Genomic DNA, 22801 nt, shown 5'->3' with positions numbered 1-22801 from the left:
CAATGGATACCATGCGAATGGATAGAATCACCCACAGAGAATGAGTAGAGCAAGAGAAAAAGAGTTTCAATGAGGAAACCTTGGGACATCACTTCTTAGAGGCTTGTAGAGAAGGAAGAACAGGTGAAGGAAAAAGATAAATCATCCAGAGAAAGATAAAAATAAACAAAAGAACAGGCAGGGGAGACCAAGGTAGAAGAAAATTTGAGGGAAGAGTGGTTAATAGTGTCAGACACTCAGAAAGGTCAAATCAGATAAGGCTAAAAATAGGTTTATTCGACTCAGTAACAAGTGCAATAATGACTTTTTGCTAGACATCTTCAGTGGAGAGGTGGGGGCAGAAGGCATTGTGCAATCAGAGACATAATGAGTAAAAGCAACATTTCAGAGTTTTACCAGCAGAAGCTCCTCAAGTGGTAAGGCACAGGGCAGGTCTGAGGCTAAAGAATGGCCAAGATTGGCTATTTAAACCACATTCACGATTTTGGATTTTACCCCATCTCTTGTGGGAAGTCACTGATATCGTTTAAGCGTATGAATGATGCCAGATTGCATTTTTAAAAGATCACTTGGGTCACATAGTGGCAAATAGATTGGAAGAAGGCAAGAATGGATGTGGGGAGATGTTAGGTGGTATTGCAGTAATTCAGATGATGGTATCTTAGATTGGGATGTAGCCATGGTGATGATAATGATGGTGATAATGATGTTTCTGGTGGTGTTGTTGGTGATGGTGGTGGTGGTGGTGGTGACAATGATGAGATGATGGTGATGAGGATTGATGATGAGGTGGTGATGGTGATGATGGTGATGATGATGGTGGTGATGATAATGCTGCTGCCAAAGGTCAAGGTGATGGTGGTGATGATAGCAGCTAGCACTTTTGAAAGCACAGCTTATGCATTATCCTATGACGTCTCAAAAAACCCCTATGAAGCACATACTGTTATTATTATCTCCATTCTGTATACAAGGAAATGCGGTCCAGAGGAGTTAAACAAGTTGCTAGTTAAGTGGCAGGACCTATTTTCAAAGCCAGTCAACCCACCTCCAGAGTTTGCACTCTTAACCACCATCGTGTATGGAGAGAAGTCATTGTAATGCAGATAATTCAGGAGGTGGAAATGAAAGGTTTTGCTGATGGACAAGAGATACAGGAATGACGAAGAAGGAGGTGTCAAGACTGGAAGCCCTGGTACAGGTGGACAGGGCCCCACTTCCTAAAATGAAGAACACTTGAGGAGAAACTAACTGGGGAGTGGGGCGTTCACAAGTTCAGTTTTGGACCTCTCAGAGCAATTGAGATGCTCATTTTCATGTGAAAATGCTGAGTAGACTCTTTGATACATGATTCTTGAGGAAAGAACTGGGCTAGAGATAGGCATTTGAGTGTTGTCAGCCTCGGCAGAGTGGTTGAAGCCCTGGCTGCGGGTGAGATCATTTATGAAAGAGTCCTGAATAATATCATCATTCATTTCATAAGTATGTGTTGAGTGCCCCATGTACCGGCACCATGCTTGTTATGACATACCCCCAAACACAGATGCACTCCCTGCTTTCATGGAGCGTCCAGGCCAAAGGTGAGCCTGACAGTGACTCACACTGATGAATGAACCTTTACAACAAGTGGAGGCAAGTACTCTGACAGGAAGAAAGAGGTTCTGTGAGAGGAGAGAGTACAGAAGAGCTTGGCCCAAAGTCGAGGAATAGCTTTGCTATTCAAGGGCTAATTGTGGATGCTGCATCCAGGCCTAGGGGTCCATACCCAGCTTCCCTGCCTGAGGCTCTCCTCCTAGAGTGGCCCCTCCCACCCCTGCTTCCTGCCCTCTTCTTGCGCTTTCCTTCCCTAGCTGGGCTTTGTTCTTTGATGGAACTTTCTACTTTCAGCTACATATCTTCTTTCACCATCTTCCTATGCTCAAAACGCTGCCAGCCCTTTCAAGCTCGCCAAGCACGTGTCCTTCCATATGAACACTCTTGAAGTTCCGGCACCCCCATCTCGCTGTGTCTGATGAAATAGAAGCAATCAAGAACCACCTGGGCATGGTCCATTGGTAGCCCATTTCCAAATCATAGTTACTCCGTGCGTACTTGCTGAATTCATGTGTTTCTTTTATTCTCCACTTTTTTCTATGCAAATACAATAGCCTCATGACGCTTTCTCTGTGTTGTTAAAAGCTGGGTGAATAAGTGCTGGCCCTGTTCTTAGGACAGGTGTTGACGAGAATTAAGCGACGTGCTAAATCTGTCTCTTCTTGATTTTTCATTTCCCCTTTTGTTTGATATTCATGGGAAATTGTGTTTGTTTGGGAGCTCAGAATCTCTGTAACAAGTGGAGGCTTCCAGCACTATATATTTCTCTCACATGCTAATTTGCTTGTCTGGGAAAGGGGTTAAGATAACACTTTGTAAACAACCAGCGGAGTGCCACCCAGACATGCCCACACAGGGCATCTCTCTGACTCTTACAGCCTCTCTTTCATACTCTCTCTCTCCACCCCGCTGCTGTCTACCCACACTCTTCTCCTTTCTCTTTCCTCTTCAGACTCACTCTCTCTAGGGTGTGTTGGGTAGGTTGACCATGTGTCCTGGTTTGTCTGGGACAGTCTTAGTTTACACACACTGGGGATGACTGTTAACAGTGCCCCTGCCAATCTCAAGAGCATCATGATTCTGGGGATAAATTATATGGTCACCTACTTCTAAGTGCCGTATTTGCTCCTTTCTCTGCCGCACACTGACTTGCTGGCTCATGGTGTTTTCTCTCTCTGGCTAACCCCAGCTGACCCACTCTCTGCAGAGGCCCATCTCTGTCCATCATCGGGTCATCTGTGTCGCACAAGGAGGATCTTAAGCAGAAAAGCTGTGATAGGGTGTGGTTCCCAGGGTGCAGGCAGGACCCCCACATCCAAGACCCTGTTCCTCAGCCAGCCTCTTTCATGCTGGAAAGCCACATTCACTCTCATTTTGTCTTGAAGCATCACCCCGCTTAGAATCCATTTACATTCCCGGGAGGGGATGACTGAGACAACCCGTGCCCTCTCCCCCAGTTGTGTCCCCTCCCCTCAGAACAAGGCTCCCAGGCTGCAGGGGTGTCTGGTGCGTGTCACTTGCCTGATGTGTAAGGAGGGCAGAGTCCAGTCCCAAATGTAGCCTGTTCTGCACACACTTGTACTCACTGCCCTCCCTAGTAAATCCAGGTCACACAACACATTCCAGATCATTCCCAGAGAAGCAGATTTCAGATATTGTGGCCCATTCTACCCTATACTCATTAGAAAATCATCCCATTTAGTTTATTGTTTAAATCTATCCCTTAACCAGACACGGGGTGTGATGGGCTGGATGTTTGTGTCTCCCACCCCCGATTCCTATGTGGAAGCCCCAGTGTGATGGTATCAGGAGGTGGGGCCTGTGGGAGGTGATTAGTTTGGATGAGGCCATGAGGGCTCCCATGATGGGATTAGTGTCCTTGAAAGAAGGTGAAGAGACGAGAGTTCTCTCCCCGCCATGTGAGGACACAGCAAGGAGGCTGCCATCTGCAAATGAGAAGAGAGCCCTCACCAAAACCAAATCTGCCAGCACCTTGGGGTGGGACCTCACAGCCTCTAGATTCAACAATGAGAAATAAATGCTTGTCATTTAGGCCACCCGGTCTCTGGTATTGTGTTATAGCAGCTGGAGCTAAGACACCCGGCCAACCGCTCCATGTGGTCAGAACAGCAGCCTCCAGCCCACAGTGCATCCGCTCAGGTTCTGTGTTTCCAGAACAAACCTGCTGCCCTCCTGCAGATGCCACTAGGAGTAAGACCACTAGGTTGAGGTGCCAGAGGGGAGGAAGGCATGATTTCCTGTCCTGGGAAGTTACCGTTTCTAAAAGAAAGGTTACCCTAAAGAGAGTAAATGAAGCCAGCCTAGGCCAGCCCCCATATGTGAGGCTGAAAACCTGAGAAGAAAGGGTTCAGCCAGGAAACCACAAACTGATGCCACAGAGACACTCACAGTGATACAAAAAGAGGTGCATTCGCAAGGACCGTCTCCTTGCTGCACCCCCTCCCCGTTTCCTGTGTGTGCCCACAGGCCAGCGCACTTACCCACAGACGTCTGCAGATGGGGGCCCGAGGCACACGCAGCGTTCCGGGCCTCTCTGTCTGCATGACCGCATTCATTACATCGACAAATTAGCAGGCAGGTGCCCCTGCTTACATTTCTATTTTTAATCTGGCAGTTGCCTTGCTGAACGTCCTGGTTAGATAGAGTCTTTTATCACATCAACATGAATGCTTTCAGGGTGAGATTAGTGATGCTAACTTTTACTATTTTGTTCATCCATCACTTTTAAAAAAATTATCCCTTAGGTGTGTTGAGAACGCAGAACTTGTCTAGCTATTGTACTTGGTTCCTAGGGCTGAGGTAACAAACGACCAACAAACGGGTGGCCTAAAACAACAGGAACACATTCTCTCACAGTTCTGGATGCTGGAAGCCCAATCCTGAGAGGTCGGCAGGACTGTGCCACCTCCAAAGGCTCCATGGGAGGAATCCCCTTTGCCTCCTCCAGCTTCCGGTGGCTCCTGCTTCCTTGGTTTATGGCTGCCTCTGTCTTCACATCTCCTCTCCTCTTCTCTGTGTGTGTCTTTCATAAGGACACGTCATTGGATTTGGGAGTCACCCAGACAGTCCAGAATGATCTCATCTTGAGATCTTTAACTTAATTACATTTGCAAAGACTCCTTTTCCTAATGAGTTCACATCACAAGTTCCGTGGGTTAAGGCAGGGTTGGGAACGTCTGGCCCGTGGGCCATCTAAGGCCTGCAAAATCATTTGGTCTGGCCCTGTCAAGGTATTAGGGATGAATTAATTAAATGTTTGGCTAAATATAGCAGGCTAATTTTTAAGCTCATAATTTTGTATGGCCTTAGCTCCATTTAAATATCCAAATGGCCCTTGGCAGAAACAAGTTCCCTACCCCTGGGTTAGGGCATGGGCATATCTTTTAGGTTCTACCATGCAGCCTACCTCAGCCATCAGGATCAGTGTGTGTCGCTGGTACCCTCATTCAGCTGTAGACAGACCTGTGTATACAGTATGCAGATGAGCAAGCAATTTGAACACCTCTGTACACCCACACTGAAGCTCAGGATTGTACCGGGAAATGACCACAGAGCACAGGCTGATGAAAGTCACCTTTCCCCACTGCTGCTCGGGAGTCTCAGTTGCCAGAGAACATCTCTGTTCTCTCAGTAAATTGTGTCTCGGGGTACAGACCTCAGAGTCATTCTTGGATTCTTTTTCTCTCACATTCTGTATTCAATCCATCAGGAAGTCCTGTCAACCCTGCCATCAAAACATATCTGGATTCTAACCACTTTCTTCTTACCATCTCCATGGCCTCTACCCTGGTCCAGGCCATTAGCATCTCTTACCTATCACTTCCCAACTGCTTCTCCCCTTATCCCCCTGTGGTTCATTCTACAGGTAGCAGCTATGGTGATTTTCAAAACACAGGTCAGCTAGAGGGATATATTTGAGGTATAGCTTAGATCACATCACTGCTTTACTTTAAACTCTCCAATGGTCCCGTCTCACTCAAAATAAAATCCAAAGTCCTTACTTCGGTCTTCAACAGAGGTCAACAAGCAATGGCCTGAAGGCCAAATATGGCCCACCACCTGTTGTTGTCAATAAAGTTTTATTGGAACACAGCCATACTCACTTGTTTACATATTGTCTAGGCCTGCTATTGAGCTACAACAGCAGAGCTGGGTAGTTGTGACATAAACCATATGGCCTACAACGCCTAAAGTATTTCTTCCTGGCCCTTTACAGAAAACAAGCCTGGCCTAGCTTTCTCCCCTCACTTCCCTTCATGCCCTCTCCTCCCCAGCCCACTGGCCTCTTCACAGCTGCTTAAAAGCACCAAGCACACTGTGGCCTCCCAAATGCCTACCTTGGGGCTTCTATGCTCTCTGATCCCTTTGCCTGGACGACTCTTTACCTACAAGGTCACTTCTCTTCTCCTTTCTTCCTCTGGGGAGTCTATACAAATGCCACCTTCTCAGAGAGGTCTTTGCTGGCCACCTCATGTAAAATAGCAGCCCCCTGTCTTTCTGGTGCCTTGACCTTCTTTGTGTGTCTTGTTAGCACTTATCTGAACCTGAGATATTATTATGCTTATTTTTTTTTACTGTTTAATCCATCCCCTGATAGAAAATAAGCACCATAAGAGAAGGACTTTGCCTTTGATTCCCCAATCTGGAATTCATTAACTGGTAATTATTTAATGCTGCATGAATGAATGGTGAATGGATTCTAGTTATAAAGCCAACCGAGGCTGGCTAGAATTCCATATCTCAAGTCCAAATTCCAGTGGAGGAGAAAGAGTTTCTGAATGACCTGGTATGTTCTGGGGGTGGTAGCCTGGATCTGTGGCAGCAAATGCCCAAGAGATGCTGTGAATAGGGCAGGCAGGTGGGTTTCTGTAACTGCGACATCAGGGTTCCCCGATGAGGCAGATGGTCTGAGTCACGGAAGAGTTTTTAAAATACCAGTTACTTGGCAATCCCATTCCAAATTCACTGAATCAGAACCTCAGGGGTGCTGGGACCCATTGCTGCCCCACCTCTGCCTGCAGGACACCCAGCTGGCTCACGCTCTCCGGGAAAGGATTATCAGCAATCCTGGAATGGCGGAGAGCTCCAGAGTATAAGGTCATTGTTTTAGAGTCGGAGAACTCACAAGGTAGTGAGTGTGGAAGGATCTATGAAAGGGTGACAGAAGAGGGCTGGATGGGCCGAAGGGAAGAGAAAGGCTGTAGATGGGCATTGCGTGGTTGGAGGTGGTGCCATAGCACTCCCATTGTCATCATTCTAGCACTTGTCTGTCTCAAAGCAGAAGTGGCCTCCTGTCTTATTCACCGCTGTATCCCCAGTGCCTACATAGAGCCTAACCCAGGAGATATGCAGGAGATATTTGTAGAATGAATGAATGAACTGATGCCTAGAGAGTACTCAAATGAGACCAGTAATCTCCTACATCACTTAATATAAAGACCAAATAGGAAGTTAACCAGAGGGAAGATTAACAATCATAAGTGATAGATTGATTAATAGAATTTAATAGAATTTCAGCTGGTTTAAAATAGAATTCCTTGTATGTTCTTGAGTAAGTCACCTGACCTCCTTAGGTCTCCATTTCTTTGTTTAAAAAGTCAATTTAAGTGATCTCTAAATTTACTTAAGGCTCTAAAATTCCAGTCTAAGTTGTATGAGCTTAATAAACATTTGAACATTTGAGTATCTATATAGTTGTAGATTTTATTTTTTTAATTAATATTATTATTTTTGTTAATTTTCACCAATGGATATTTTTTTCCATTGATCTTTAGAGAGAATGGAAGGGAAGAGGGGGAGAGAGAAACATTGATGTGAGAGAGACACATCGATTGGTTGCCTCCCACATGTGCCATGCCCAAGGCTGGGGACTGAACCTGCAACCCACGTTTGTGCCCTTGACCTGAAATTGAGCCTGAGACCCTTTGGTGCATGGGCTGACACTCTAACCACTGACCAACACCAGCCAGGGCTAGATTTTATTTTGGGGGCTATGCCAGTAAGGTCTGCTTTTGCATCTGATCTTCTAGTCTCTAGAAGGCAAAATATCTGTTCAACTTAGCTTTCATCAAGACCTGGGTGAATTTCGGCTATTCTTTTGCTCTCTGGACCTGTGACATTTACTGTCTAGTCAGCATTTTTATTTTAGAGTTGTATATTTTTCAGGGAATTTATTCACCTCTTAAAAACTGAGCTTATCAGGAGGATGTGAGATCCCCACTTGCTAACACATGAGCCAAGCACGTAGGCATAAGCTATGGCATTTGTCTCAAGTTGGAAGATGATGTCTGCTCCTATTATCTCACTATGAATTTTTCATGCCTAATCTGTGAAACCAAGCTTATCATAGCTAAACTTAAACATTTATTTTTGAAGAGATTTTTTACAATTGTAAAATGAATATATGCACAGTATACTACAGACCAATATTGCTCATGAACATATGTGCAAAAATCCTTAATAAAATATAAGCAAGTCAAATCCAACAATATATAAAGTGAATACATGTTCATTCGATAATGATAATACATTTTCTTTAGCACTACTCTGTGCAGAGCCCTATGCTAAGTCCCTAACTGGTATCATCATCTCATTTAATCATCAAAAGAACCCTATAAAAGAGGAATATTTTTACATTTTACAAATGACCAGTCAGAGAAGTTAATTTGCCCAAAGTCACAAAGCACATCAGAGATGAAACAGTTTTGGCCTCAGAGTCCAATTACATTACATCCTCCTATTACATTATATACAAAAGTTTGAACATAAAAAACCTGGGAGAATAAAAATCTACTTGTACATAATTGCACTAACCCAAGACAACACTGTTCACATTTTGATATACTTCATTCTGGAAGAGTTTGTTTCTGCTTCTATCACTGCCATACTTTGTATATAATTTCCTATCCTATAGATCCTGTTTATTATAATACAAACAAGACGTCCAAGAGTTGAGTGATGCACGGAAATCGCCTTAGAAGGTGGAGGGGGCCAGTGTCACATGCTTATAATTTAATATCTGCTCTTTTTATTTATACCACATGTTGTCTAATCCCACCCATACTCCCATGACTGAAAGGGTGTTTTCCCCATTTTACAGATGGGGAAATGGAGGTCAGGTGCCCAGGTCCTGTAGACTCCAAAGCCTGTGGTGGTGTCAATCACCATACTCCTGATCTCTTGAACATTTTGCATGGTAGCTCACTATCCTTCAAAACCCCAGTTTGTGATGCAAGGAGCTGGCCACTATTCATTTCCTCAAATAGTTGAGGGCTTTCCTTGTGCCAGGCGTAGGCTTGGAATTGGGCATGCTATCCTATGTAAGGCTTGGCTTCTGACCTTGATTTGGAAGGTTAGGAAGACAAATATGGCCAATAGTCTTAGTTCTAATTGGTTAATGTCTATATTAGTTTCTTAGGGCTGCCTTAACAAAGTACCACAAATGAGGTGACTCGAAGCAACAGAAGTTGGGCTGGGATGCTCTGAAGCTGGAGACTAGAAGTCCAAGATCAAGGCATCAGCAAGGCCATGCTCCCTCTGAAACCCTTAAGACAGTGGTTCTCAACCTTCTGGCCCTTTAAATACAGTTCCTCATGTTGTGACCCAACCATAAAGTTATTTTTGTTGCTACTTCATCACTGTAATGTTGCTACTGTTATGAATCATAATGTAAATATCTGATATGCAGCATGGTCTTAGGCGACCCCTGTGAAAGGGTCATTCGTTCGCCAAAGGGGTCACAGCCCACAGGTTGAGAACCGCTGCCTTAAGAGAAGGCTATTCCTTACCTCTTACGAGCTGCTGGTGGCTTGCTGGCAATCTTCAGCAGTCCTTGGTTTGTAGACACAGTACTCAAATCCTCCATTTTTCCCTGACATTCTTCTGTGTGCATGTCTCCCTCTATGTTCAATTGTCCCTTTTTCATAAGGACATCAGTCATATTGGATTGGACCTACCCCAATGACTCATTGTAATTTGATTAGGCTGTAAAGACCATATTTCCAAATATGGTCATATTGTAAGATCCTGGCTATTAGGACTTCAACATGTTTTTTTTCCCACTAGCCTGGCTGGTGTGGCTCATTGGTTGAGCATCGGCCCAGGAACCAAGAGGTCATGGTTCTATTCCCAGTCAGGGCACATGCTCGGGCTGCAGGCTCGATCCCCGATGTGGGGCGTAAACAAGGCAGCTGATCAATGATGTTTCTCTCTCATAGATGTTTCTATTTCTCTATCCCTCTCTCCTTCTCTCTCTCTAAAAATCAGTTTAAAAAATGGTATCTTACTAGATGTGTGTGCAAAGGTCTTTGGGTATTCGGAGGAGGAAACAAACCCTTTAAGGTGACTCAGGGAGGGCTTCCCAGGGGACCTCACAGTGCTGACTGGGTTTTAAAGGATAACAGGAAGCTCACTTGGATAGAGGGCAGGAGGGAGCAGGGAGCCAGGGGTCCTCCAGGCCTGAAGAGCGTGCTGTGCTTGGATGAGAAAGAGGAATTCTGGGAGGCTGGAACTTAGAGCACAGCGTGGATGCGGGTGGGAGCTGAGACTGGAAAGAGCACGTGGAGGAAACTTCCGAAGGGCCTTTTCTGCCTCATGCTAAAGAGTTTGGATCTTACCCTAGCATGGAGAAAGTGAGGAACCAATGAGGATTTTTGACAAAAAGTCACCTGTTTGAAAATGCCATCAATCTCAACGTGACACCTTTTAAAATAGAATTCAGGCAAGACTTTTTGAAATGAAGGCTTTGATTTATTAAAATTTTAAATTCAATCATTTCTAAGAAAAGGAGCATTTTGACTTTATAGAGAAAGAGTAAGGAGTTAAATTAAGCCTGAAAGCAATGAAGGCCTGTGCCTCAGATGGGGTCCCAGGAAAGCAGACCTGTTTGCATGTATGAAGCGTGTTATGAATACGCTGGTGAAACTCACCTGGGGGAGTGAGGGACGCAGGATGGGCAGAGGGAGAAGTTGGGCTGTGTTACTCCGAAGCTGGGATGGCCCAGCAGAGCTGTCCTAAATTGGGATGAACGGACAGGGCCTTTACACCCCTGAAATGGTGACCAGGCACTGGATGCAGGCTGCCCCCAGTAAGAGGTGTGACATTAGTAAAAGTGAGGCCAATTCTAATGGAAGGTGGGAGGCAGGAGGTCTCAGTTATGACATTTCTAAAAACTCAGCCACTAACATGAAATATATTTTATAAGCTCAAGAATAAAAAAAACTAGGTATTTTATTGATTTTTAGAGAGAGAGAGGAAGGCAGAGGATAGAGAGATAGAAACATCGATGAGAGAGAAACATCATCGATCAGCTGTTCCTGCACACCCCACACCGGGGATTGAGCCCACAACTCGACCATGTGCCTTGACAGGGAATCGAACCATGACCTCTTGGTTCATGGGTCGACACTCAACCACTGAGCCACATAGCCTGCGTGGTATTTTGTTTAAATAAAAGGGTGGACCTAAGAAAATCATGAGACTATAGCGATTACTAAAGAAGCTATAAAATGTAGCTGAGCTATAAGGATAGACTATTAGGTCAAAGGAACAGAAAAAGAGGTGAGAAACATCCCCACACATATAGTCACCTAATGTTAGACATCTTTGTAAAAATTAATTAATTTTAAGCCGTTCCTCATGCTATATACAAAAATTAATTTCTGATGGGGGAAAATGTGGCTGAGTACCAATAAAGGAAGAGAAAGTGGATTGAGTAACTAATTGCTTGGGTGACCTTTTTTGGTGACCTTTTTTGGGGAGAAATTACCATGGGTATGGGGATAAGCATACAAACCTTCTTTGTTTCTGACCTAAAAGAGGAAATGCCAGAGAAGAGGGAGAGAGGCAAAGGCAGTTTGGGGTCTTCACACTACTTGATAAAGACAATAAATCAATGTTAACCAAGCAGGAAGGAAAGCCATAGAAATCCCACTGTTTGCAATAAAGCACCAGTCGCTGTGAGCCACAGGCAAACTGAGGGCCTGCTTTTCAGTAGCTCTCTTATGAGCAGAAGTAAAGGTTTTCCTGTAGCAAAAAAGAATCCTGGTCTTATCTAACTGGCAACTGGTAAAAGTAAGATAGCTTTTTATTTTTCCCTATCATGTTACATATGGCAATTTAGTAAGTAGGTAGACACCTTATACTGTTGTTTTTTAAAGTGATTTATTAATCCTATGTAATAAAAGCATAATATGCAAATTGACTGAATGGCAGAACTACTGGTTGGCCAGAGGCGGGGCTCACAAGCAGGTGGCGCCAGGCCAGCCAAGGCATGTGCCAGTGGGCAGAGCCCACAACTCGACCGTGTGCCTTGACAGGGAATTGAACCATGGCCTCTTGGTTCATGTTTTTTTTTGGCGGGGGAAAAAATGGACACATATGTAATACCCTTTGTAATAAAAAATAAAATTTGGAAAAAAATAAAATAAAATAAAGAAGTTATAAAATGTAGCTGAGCTATAAGGATAGACTATTAGGTCAAAGGAACAGAAAAAGAGGTGAGAAACATCCCCACACATATAGTCACCTAATGTTAGACATCTTTGTAGGGGATGGCAACAGGGGCAGTGGCAGCAGAGGGCTGCTGGCCGGTGCCAGTGCCATCCCCTGATCAGCCCACCTGGTTGCCTCCCACAGAGGAGGCCGGCAGCACTGGTGGGTGCGGGGTGAGCAGGCCTAAGCAGTCAGTTGGAATCCCCTGAGGGCTCCCAGACTGTGAGGGGGTGCAGGCCAAGCTTGAGGGACACCCCCCCAGTGCATGAATTTTCGTGCACCAGGCCTCTAGTAGAGAAAGAAATATTGACTCATTAATGGCAATCTGAGCTGTGGGTAGAGGGCTGATTTTGGTGCTCCCCCCATTTGCTTGAGGAGCTGTGTGAATATTTGGGAATTGGCAGTAAAGGGCGAGGGAAGAAGGACTGATCCAAAAGCCTCCACAGTGAGATCATGTCAGACCTCAAATTTTTCTTCATTTAAACTGATTCCCACCCTGGCAGGTGTGGCTCAGTTTGTTGAGCGTTGTCCCATGCACTGAAGGGTTGCTGGTTCCATTCCAGGTCTGACACATGCATGGATTGTGGGTTCAATCTTCAGTCAGGGTGCTTAGGATAGGCACCCAATTTCTGTTTCTCACATCGATGTTTCTCTCTCTTACCCTCTCCCTTCCTCTCTCACTAAAATCAATTAAAATATTTTTTAAAAAACTGATTCCCTACCTCACTCTGGGACGTCCTCAATTTAAGCTACTTTCTCCTGACTCACCGCTAAACAGAAGCTCCCGAGGGGAGGGCTCTGTGTGGGCCCTGGGCTCCTAACAATGCTTTGCAGAGTGAGTATGTCATATATCGTCGCTGATGGTTTGCACGAAGGAATCATTCTGCAGCGTCACAAGACAAGAGTAGAGACAGCAGGAAGGGGGCTGTGGCTCAGGGAGTTTGTCATCCTGTTAGAAGAACGTGTCAGAACTGGGGTTAGACAGGATTTGTGTGACTCGTAAGTGAGTTCTCTTTCTGTCACCTGTGATGGTTAACCTGGTTGCTGTCCAAGTGCACCTGAAGGATTGGTGCACTTCACAGTGCAATTCTGGAGCTACCACTGACTTCACAGGTTCAGGGCACAGTCACCTAGAAGACACCCCTCGTCAGACCCTAGTCTCAGGTCCCAGGGTTCCCAGGCCACCCACACTTGGTGATGATAATAGTACCTACTTTATATAAACTTAAGGATTCCAGCTAGACCCTCGGGTCCAGAAATATACAATGCATTTAGTTGTCTAATCTCTTTGGTCTTCTCCAATCTAAAAGAGTTCCCAAGTCTGAAAGAGTACAGGCCTTTTATTCTATTTATCTCTGAGAAGATCCCCTCACCCTGGGTGTCATGACTAGGCTCAGACATGAACTTTTGGCAGAAATATCTCAGAAATAGTTAAGTGTTCTTGGATCAAGGGGAGAGACATTCTGTTTACCTGTCTACTTATGATGATGTTAGCATTGATGAGCTTTTGTGTCAGTCAGGTTTTCCTTGGTATATGATTAGTGTCTGAAGGAAGATATGCTAAGATCATGTCGCTATCCTATTTATCATCAGACCTCAACCCTCCAACTGTATCATCCATTGATGAATCATGCCCAAACCAACCAACACTATTTATTGCCAAATGGTGATTTTCTATTTCCATCCTTCTACATTTACTAGTTGGCATTCTACTGTAAGGAAAACATTTCCTTTTCATTTATTTATTTTGTTTGTTTGTTTATTTATTTATCTATCTATCTGTCTCAGATTCCATTTTATTCAGTGGGGTGTAATCTATTCCTTCCTATCTTGAATATTTTAAAGCTTAGGTTGTCCCAGATTTGGCCAGTGCCAGCCCCTTTAAGCTGATTCTGTTTCCTTGTTATACAGCCCCAACAGTCTTCAATCTCTTCCTTTTTTTCTAGCACAAAAAGATATTCCAGGATCATCAGGCACTTTATTTGCCCTAGCCCTGGAATCAACCATTTCTTCCAGGAGCCCTGGATCTTTTTAGTGGAGAAGGATATTTGGAAACTAAGACGCAGTGTTTGGTATGCAAATGACAATCAGGACATCATTGATCCTAGGTTCTTTCAAAAGTAAAGCACTCATGATCTCTCTCTCTCTCTCTCTCTCTCTCTCTCTCTCTCTCTCTTCCCCCAATGGTTCTCTCTCACCTTCCCCTCTTTCTTTGTTTTTACAAAAGCATTAGAATCTATACTGGATTGCTGTATTGAAGTAATACTAGCATTTTTCTTAGTATTTACCTCATGTCAGGTTCTGTCCTAAGGACTTTTATCTAATTTAATCCTTAAAAAACCATTCAAAATAGGTGCTATTATTTTCTCTGTGTTATAAATGGTTGTATGTAAGCTTGATGGCATACACATTGCAAAGATATTCAACAGAGATAAGTCATTGCTGGAGAGTTTTAAACGTTGCCTTTGGGGGTTCTCTCTGCTCCACCAGGAGTAGGCTGGGTTCTCCAGTTATGTGTGGAACCACATGAGGAACTTGAGTTAAACTGGAGTCAATGTGATTCAGAACTAGGCACGGCCTTGTAGATGGGCTTCCAGGCAGCTGCCCAATTGTCCTCCTCTTAATACAGCTCTGGCTCTAGGCCAGGAAGCTATGGCATCAGGATGCCGGGCAGCCTGACTTCTGGTCAAGAAAGTAGGAATAAGGAGGGCACCTCATTTCTTATCAACACTCCATTTCCTGTGGCCATGCTTCTTGTGTGGGACTGTGCCACTTAATCCCTTAATGTGAGTCCTGTCCTTCTCTCTTGTCCAGCCCCACCATCCCACAGAGCAGCTTGGTCTAGTTGAAATCCTCAGAGTCCAGTGGACCAGGGTTAAAAATCCCAGCTTAATTCCATGAGCTGTGTGGCCTCATCAGTTTCCTCATCAGCCACATGGGGGATGTCACACCTACTTTCCTGTATTGTATGGATTTAATGAAGCAATCCATACATAATGAAGCAATGTATGCAAAGTGCCTGGAAGTGCCTACTGCAGACCCCGAGCAATGCCGATTAAATTGGAAACCACTCAAAGCATGCCTTTTACATGGTGGTTGCTCGGTAATTATTAACTGTTTGGTTGGAATGAAATGCAGAAGCACAGAATTCATGCTCTTTGCCTCGCTGCATTTTCTCCTTCGCTTCTGCTCTCTCCTCTTAGTTCCTCCGTCTCTGCCTCATTTTGCCAGTTTGTTCATTCATCACCTAGAGCTCACTGTGTACCAGGCCTTACACTAAGGGCTAGAGAGTCACAGATGGCTAAAACATTAAGCCGGAACCTCACCCTAGAGAAACATACCTCTGGGGCTGCATGAGGCCTGTGGGAGCCTAGAAGGAGGCACCTCTGAGTCATGCCCCTGTCTTCTCCTCCGCAGGAGGTCATTGCCTCCATCCTGCTGAGCGGGCGGATCGGGCCCAACATCCAGCTGGCTGAGTGCTATGGGCTGAGGCTGAAGCACATGAAGTCAGACGAGATCCACTGGCTGCACCCGCAGATGACAGTGGGTGAGGTGCAGGACAAGTATGAGTATCTTCACGTGGAAGCCGAGTGGAGGTAGGAGAGGAGCCCTAGGCTCTCGAATGGGGGGAGGTGAGTGGGGAGTGGGGAGGCCCTGGAGGTGCTTCCTTGGAGCATTTCCCAACCTCTGAGTGTCTTCTAGAGCATCTGAGTGACGATTTAGGCTTAGTCCCCCCAATGCATGTCCTTGCCAAAGCTTAGCATGGGGTCACAACACATCCTCATTCAAGACAGGTACCTAGAAACATCCCCAGGCAGGATGCTGTTGGTGCTGTGGAGAAGGAGGAAGAGAGTTCTGGGGGAAGGGTGATCCAGGCCAGTGGCTGGTCCAAGGAAACTGGTGGCCATAAAGATGAATCGTGGAGAGTCAGCACTATTGGCCACCCGTCTGTCCTCTGTGGTCCTCCACCCAACGAAAAGTCCTACATGGGTGGCCAGGAACCACAGGTGGTGGGTGAGGTTGCGTCTGCTTTGGCCAGCCCTACTCCTCCTTCACATACAAGGGAGTCTAATGTCCTGCCCCAGGTATGACCTTCAAATCCGCTACTTGCCAGAGGACTTCATGGAGAGCCTGAAGGAAGACAAGACCACGCTGCTTTATTTTTACCAACAGGTAAAAAACAACTCCTGTGCCCAGGGTCCTATTACACCTTGAATGCCAAGTATTAGCCAGGCTCTCCTAGGAGATGGGAGGACAAAGCCTTGGAGGTCCCAGTTCAGGAAATTTCTCTTGGGGACATTCCTTGGCCCCTGGTCAGCTGTGTAACTCGGCATCTCTCACAGCTAATTAAGTTCCAGCTTACCCGACCCAGACACTCACGGCTCCTCTTGGGCTTTCCTACTGGCTAATTACTGCCCAGGAGACCTGGCTGGTGAAGCAGGCAGAGCAGGTCTGCCATCTGACACACCTGGTTCCTCATCCAGCTCTGCCATTTTCTAAGCTGGTACCCCCCGAGGACTTCACCTGCATAGAGCTGTTTTCTCTTCTATAAAATGGGGATGATGATAATAGTACCTACTTTATAGGGTTATATTATTGAGGATCAAATGATATTATTAGCAATGTGCTGGTAAACCAGCTCTCTGAAGAAAAACAAAACAAAACATAGAGCTTGCCAATTTCCATGGTGTAAATAGACCTGTTTCAAGCTACTGATGTGATATCAGCTTGCAAAATTTCAAAACATTTAATAACTGGCTTTCAATAGCTGTTTGGAGCTTCTCCAACACACCAACCATGGTGCATGTAAAGTTCCTAACACAAGACCTAACACAGACTGAATGCTAAGTAAACGTCAGTTGCCATCGTTATATTCTGCCTGGTCTTAGCTCCCTCCTATATCTCTCTCCTGGTTTGCTGCAGACCACGCCAGACTTTTCTTGTACAGGATGACACCTGTCACTACTTACCAACAAGGCTTTGGAAAAATTACTGACTCCTCCCCCAAATCCCAGTTTTCATATCTCCAAAATGAGGAGTTGGGGAGGGGAATTGGAACTCCCTGCCTCGCAGAGCCAATGGGAACATGTCTAAAACACTTCAAAAACCCCCAAAGACCTCAGCCTGTGGAGGCTCGGTCAGCACAGCTCAGGGTTCTGGAGGGAGGCAGGGGCAGAGCGGAGGGTGAGCGTCCCCCATGGTGGGCATGTGTGAGAGACAGGAGGATTGTGCTCAAGGCATCCTGGGGCCTCTGCTTAGGGCAGCGATGGTGAACCTATGACACGCGTGTCAGAGGTGACACGTGAACTCATTTTTTTGGTTGATTTTTCCTTGTTAAATGGCATTTAAATATATAAAATAAATATCAAAAATATGTCTTTGTTTTACTATGGTTGCAAATATCAAAAAATTTCTATATGTGACACGGCACCAGAGTTAAGTTAGGGTTTTTCAAAATGCTGACACGCCGAGCTCAAAAGGTTTGCCATCACTGGCCTAGGGACACAGGGAATGAGGGTGGGAGTCTAAGCTTCGTCTTTTCTCCCCGCCAGCTCCGGAATGACTACATGCAACGCTACGCCAGCAAGGTCAGCGAGGGCATGGCCCTGCAGCTGGGCTGTCTGGAGCTCAGGTATGTGGCCTCTAGGCCTCTCCATGGAGGGGACCCATGCCTCCCCTCCTGTGCTGGGCTCCTGGCCAGCTGACTTTCCTCCAGGGTGGGAAGTAAGAGTGGATATGTGAGAACCGGGAGGGGGCAGTGGTGGCTGACAAAGGGTCAGGCCCTGAGGTGCTTGCCTGCCCTGCTTGCCTTCCCGGCTGGTCCTCTCTGGCTGGAGTGCCCACCTTCCTTTGGCTGCCACTGCCTTTGCCTCCAGGGTGCCTGCTTCTTCCATCTCTCTGTCACCCAAGTGACTGTAATGTTTCTTTTGAGCCTTAGGTGAGATTCTGGGAAATGTTCAAATGTTGGGTTTTCTAATCTGTGTTCACCACTATGTCCCCACCTCATGTAGGTACTAATAAATATGTATGAAATTAGTGAATTATCCAAGAGGTCCTCAAATTTACAGTGTTTTGGAGGTGATAGGTGTGTCTACAATTGATCATAATACAAGGCAGGATGAAATATGTGCCAAGCAGATGTGCCTATAGGAGCCATGAATCCTGCCGTAGGGCATCAGGAAGAGGGGATCTGAACTGCTCCAGGAAGGAGGAGAGAGATTTCCATCAGTAGATAAGGGGGAGTTTTGAGCAGGGGAGTATGCATTCTGGGCTCAGGGACCAACGGAAGGAAAAGAACAGACTGGAGGATAATGGGAGATGAGTTGTGGGGGGTAAGTTGGGGCTGATGGTGGACAACTTTGAATGACACTCTAAGAAATGGGCCTTACTCTTGGCTGCTCTCATTAGCTAGGTTACGGACCTGTGCCTGGCCATAGGCACTCTGTCCACCTGGTGTGTTAGCCAGTTAACATGGCAGACCTGGGTTGGGGAGAACCAGCCAGGCACTGCAGGACCCTCCTAGCAGGTGCATCCTCATTCAGTGATGGCAGTTGGGGCAGGTTGGGGATAAGTAGGTGCCCACTGGCAGCAGCTGAGTTGGGGTTCAACCCAGAATATTGTGAAGCTCAATCTCTGGAAAAAGCAGTACATCTGATTAGCAGTGGTGACTGGTTCCCCCTGGCATCCCAGTGATTTTCAAATGTTAGAGACACACAGACTATGGCACACTTGAGTGATTGGGTTCCTTTGTCAAAAATAACACAATAACTGATCTTCAGGGCACGAGAGAAGGGCAATCAATGATATAGGGAGTGAGTTGGATTTTAAGAGATCGGGATGACCTCGGTAAAAACCTGAGTTACTTTTTTCCTAATTAAACATTTTTCCTTTTGCCACCTCCTTAATCATTCTAAAATTGCTATTACTTTCACATGTTTTAATTCCTCAGTGCTCATTTCAAAGTTTGTTTACCCTTGCATTTAGCCAACCCCAACTTTTGTTTTGCTAAGGCTTATTGAATAATATTCTAGTCCTCAAAACTCTGTTATCCACCCCCAGTATCAATGCTCATTCATTCATTCATTCATTCAACAATTATTATAAGCCAGGAGTGACATTGAGGGGCCACTGTGCCTGGGACTTGGGAGCAGCTCTCACCCCCTTAGTGAGTAATACATCCCCTCTGTCTGGCATACGCTCCTCTTGCCTTTGTTCAGCCTGGTAAACTGTTCTTTATTCCGGAAGCTTTAGAAAATGTACCAAGCCAGTGTTGTCTGCTTGCCTGCTGCATTCATAGAAAACCTCAGAGCACACCTGTGAAGTGTCGCTAATAAGCACTGTGGTGGCCATCGGCTCTTCCTGCCAAGCCAGCTCATGCGTTTTAATTGGGGATATCTTCTATGATTTCACGATTTAGATGTTCTTCCCAATTCCATGATTTGGGAATATTTTCCTAGGTTTTCTTGTAGTTTTAAAACGATTTTATTGTTACAGCTATCCCTTTAGTCCATCTAGAATAAATGTTTAAATGAAGTGTGAGATGAGGATATAATTACTATTTTCCATTCATAGTGAATTGTCTAAATTCATATCTTTTGAATGTTAAGTTACTTGCCTCTCTCTCTGCTTACAGTATCAGCACAAACTGTTCTCAGATGTGTATTAAGACAGCTGGCTCAAGGAACACTGAGTCACTCTAATGTGGGATTAAAAGTGTGACAATGTCTGCAGCAGTGAAAATTACTAGACATGGTGATCCAGGCAGAGAATGAAGGAGACTCAAGTGGGGACATTTGCTATTTGGTCTCTACTTAAACAATTGCTAAACTCAATAATACATTAAAATCTCCATCAAGACATACACTTAATGGGAAAGAATATATATTAAAAAATGAATAAATGTGTTTTCTAGGAATGAGGTTTCTGGGTTTTCTCCTTTTCTTTGTGGTTTTCTAAGTATCAATTTTTTTACTCTCCTAATCTTCTCCCTCCCAGTGGTTCTCACATGTGGCAGGGGAAGGGGACTGGGCAACCAGGCTCTGGTGGCTTTGTTCTCTAGCCATCAGCTTCTCCATGACTTCTCTCTTTCTCCAGGCGGTTCTTCAAGGACATGCCACACAATGCACTTGACAAAAAGTCCAACTTCGAGCTCCTGGAGTAAGTCTTGAGACTGGCCCCTGCCTCTCCTCCCTTCTTGCTGCCGTACTTTTCCTACTCACCCCTACTTCACTCACCCCCAGACCAGAGCCAGGCAGGACCCATCTCCCCAGCCCTCGAGCCCTCTTACCTCTCCTGATTGGCCAGAATCCTGGGTTGAAGGAGAGGGGTGTCAAATGATGCTTTTCTTCTTCTTTTAGGAAGGAAGTAGGGCTCGACTTGTTTTTCCCAAAGCAGATGCAGGAGAGCTTAAAGGTAAGTGGGCAAGGAGCCCAGAAGGACCCCTTTTGTGCTGGTCCCAGGACTAGAGCTAAAGGCATTGGGCTGGGATACTTGGGGATACAGCCAGGGGGTCTGTGCCATCTTGGGCCATTTGGACATAGGACCACAAATGCATCCAGTGGGCTCTTTCCATGGCTGGGGCTCAGGAGTCCTGGCTCTAGTTCCACATCAGAGGCCAGTTAGCTGTGTGGCCTGATCACTGGGGCACTGCCTCCCTGCCGCCCCTGCCTCCCTCCCAGGGCTATGGTGAGCCTCCCTCGAGAAAACAGGCCTGTGCTCTAGGTAAGAGATCGCCACTGCTCTCCTGGCAGAGGCCTGGGGACCGTCCTACAGCCACAGGCAGGCCCTCAGCAGTGAGATCCCTGGGGAAGGAATCAGAGCCTGGAGGAGCCAGCTCACCCCTGCCATCTCCCCCAGCCCAAGCAGTTCCGGAAGATGATCCAGCAGACATTCCAGCAATATGCCTCGCTCAGGGAGGAGGAGTGCGTCATGAAGTTCTTCAACACCCTGGCCGGCTTTGCCCACATCGACCAGGAGACCTATCGCTGTGAACTCATTGTAATTCTCTCCTCCACCTGAATTCCAGGCCTCTCCGGAAAGGGAGCCAGGAGGCCATCCAGGGGGGCTGGGAAGGGGCTTTGCTTGCGTGTACTGACCTGCCCTAAAATGCAACTACCATTAATCGACTTGCACTAGGAAAGGGAAATCTTGGCTCCCACTCTGGGAGGTGGGCAGGGTTTGGGGAGGAGGATAATCTGGATGGCGGGGGTTTGGAGCGGAGGGCCCAGGAGATAGTAGTCTGAGCCCAGTTTAGTGGGCCTTTTCAAGTTTCTGAAATAGGAGCAGGGCAGGGCTTGAGCAGCAAGTGCCTCTCTCCTTTTATTCCAGCAAGGATGGAACATCACTGTGGACCTGGTCATCGGCCCGAAAGGCATCCGCCAGATGACAAGTCAAGATGCAAAGGTAGAGAGAGACTGGGGCCACGCCCCAACCAGCCCCAGGCTGTGCTGTCTGCCCTGTCTGCTGCCTCCTATCCTGGCCTGCCCCGTCCATTCTTCCTGCCCCATTGCTGAGAGCAGAGGTCCTTGGTTTGAGCAGCTGCAGGGACAGTGTTTGGCATAACAGCATGGGGCTGCCGGTTTTTTCCCCCCTGAGATTGTCTCCTGCATAGAGGCTGGGAGAGCAGAATGGCTTGGGGATGCAGAGCAGAGGGAAGGAAACTCTTACTGCTTTTCTGGCTCAGATACAAGCGTTGTTCTTTCAATGGAAAGATGGGGCCATCACTCCCTTGAGAGTCAGAAGACCTGGGTCTAGTCCTGGCTCTACCACCAATTTGGCATTTGACCGCGGGCAAGTCCTGGCTCTCTCCAGACCCATGTTCTCATCTGCGAACCATGGGGCTTAGACTAGATGATCCTTCCAGTCTTAATAGTCTTTGATTCTCTCTTCATCCTCCTGAGATACTCCCAGCTCCCACTTTTCCTTGTGCCCCTTCCCCTCCCCCGCCATACTGACCAATTTCCATGGCCTGATCCCAGGAGTGAGATGGTCTGAAGCTCCCCCTCACCCCCACCCCCCGATCCTTTCCCACAGCCCACCTGCCTAGCTGAGTTCAAGCAGATCAAGTCCATCAGGTGCCTCCTGCTGGAGGAGGGTGAGGCAGTATTGCAGTTGGACATCGAAGGCGCCCCCCAGGTGAGCATCTCTGGGAACCTGGAAGCTCTGAAACAAGGGGGTACAATTGCGAGTTGGGTGTTCCTGTGCAGATGCTCAGAAAGCCGGGGATTCTCTGGCTCCTGAGATCTTGTTAAGAAAACTGCACCTAGTTCTCGGACAAGGTACCGGGATGATGACACTTTGGGAAGAAGGTATCTCAGGAAACAAAGCTGTTTAAAAAAGTGTCAAGATAAAACTGAGTTTGTTTTGGGGGGTGCCAGAAATCAAGGCACTAATCAGTGGCCTAACTTTGAACAAGTGAATAATGATGCAGAATCAAGACCTCAAGGACCCAGGGTTGTTGTGGGTGGGAGAATCAGAGAGACCTCAGACCGAAAACAGATTTCTATCTCTCCTCTCATTCATCTATCCCCTGCCCCACTCCCCCCTGCTCCCCATTCTGTTTCTGCTCTTGCGTATTTTGTACTGACCAGGTACAAGGCGAGACCAAAATAAGGCAGACCTGGAACTGGCCTTCCTAGAGTTTAAGGCAATCAGTTGGGAGGGATGACAAGAGCGCCCCCTGGTGGCTATAAGGCAT

At 46.3% G+C, this 22801-nt stretch overlaps 1 protein-coding gene across 2 annotated transcripts in view; it reads left to right on the top strand.

Annotated features, from left to right (window-relative positions):
• The window catches only part of PTK2B (protein tyrosine kinase 2 beta), a 49976-nt gene that overhangs the window by 3648 nt on the left and 23527 nt on the right, over positions 1-22801 (top strand). For both annotated transcript variants that reach the window (XM_015564613.1, XM_015564614.1), the window contains exons 2-9: positions 15523-15701; positions 16191-16278; positions 17658-17737; positions 20200-20262; positions 20463-20517; positions 20962-21102; positions 21433-21507; positions 22138-22239. In XM_015564613.1, the coding sequence (XP_015420099.1) occupies positions 15523-15701; positions 16191-16278; positions 17658-17737; positions 20200-20262; positions 20463-20517; positions 20962-21102; positions 21433-21507; positions 22138-22239 (783 nt within the window). The remainder of the gene's footprint in view (positions 1-15522; positions 15702-16190; positions 16279-17657; positions 17738-20199; positions 20263-20462; positions 20518-20961; positions 21103-21432; positions 21508-22137; positions 22240-22801) is intronic.

This window comes from Myotis davidii, unplaced genomic scaffold, assembly GCF_000327345.1.
Source record: "Myotis davidii unplaced genomic scaffold, ASM32734v1 scaffold198, whole genome shotgun sequence".
NCBI lineage: Eukaryota > Metazoa > Chordata > Mammalia > Chiroptera > Vespertilionidae > Myotis > Myotis davidii.
This window is presented reverse-complemented; position numbering and strand designations above follow the sequence as displayed.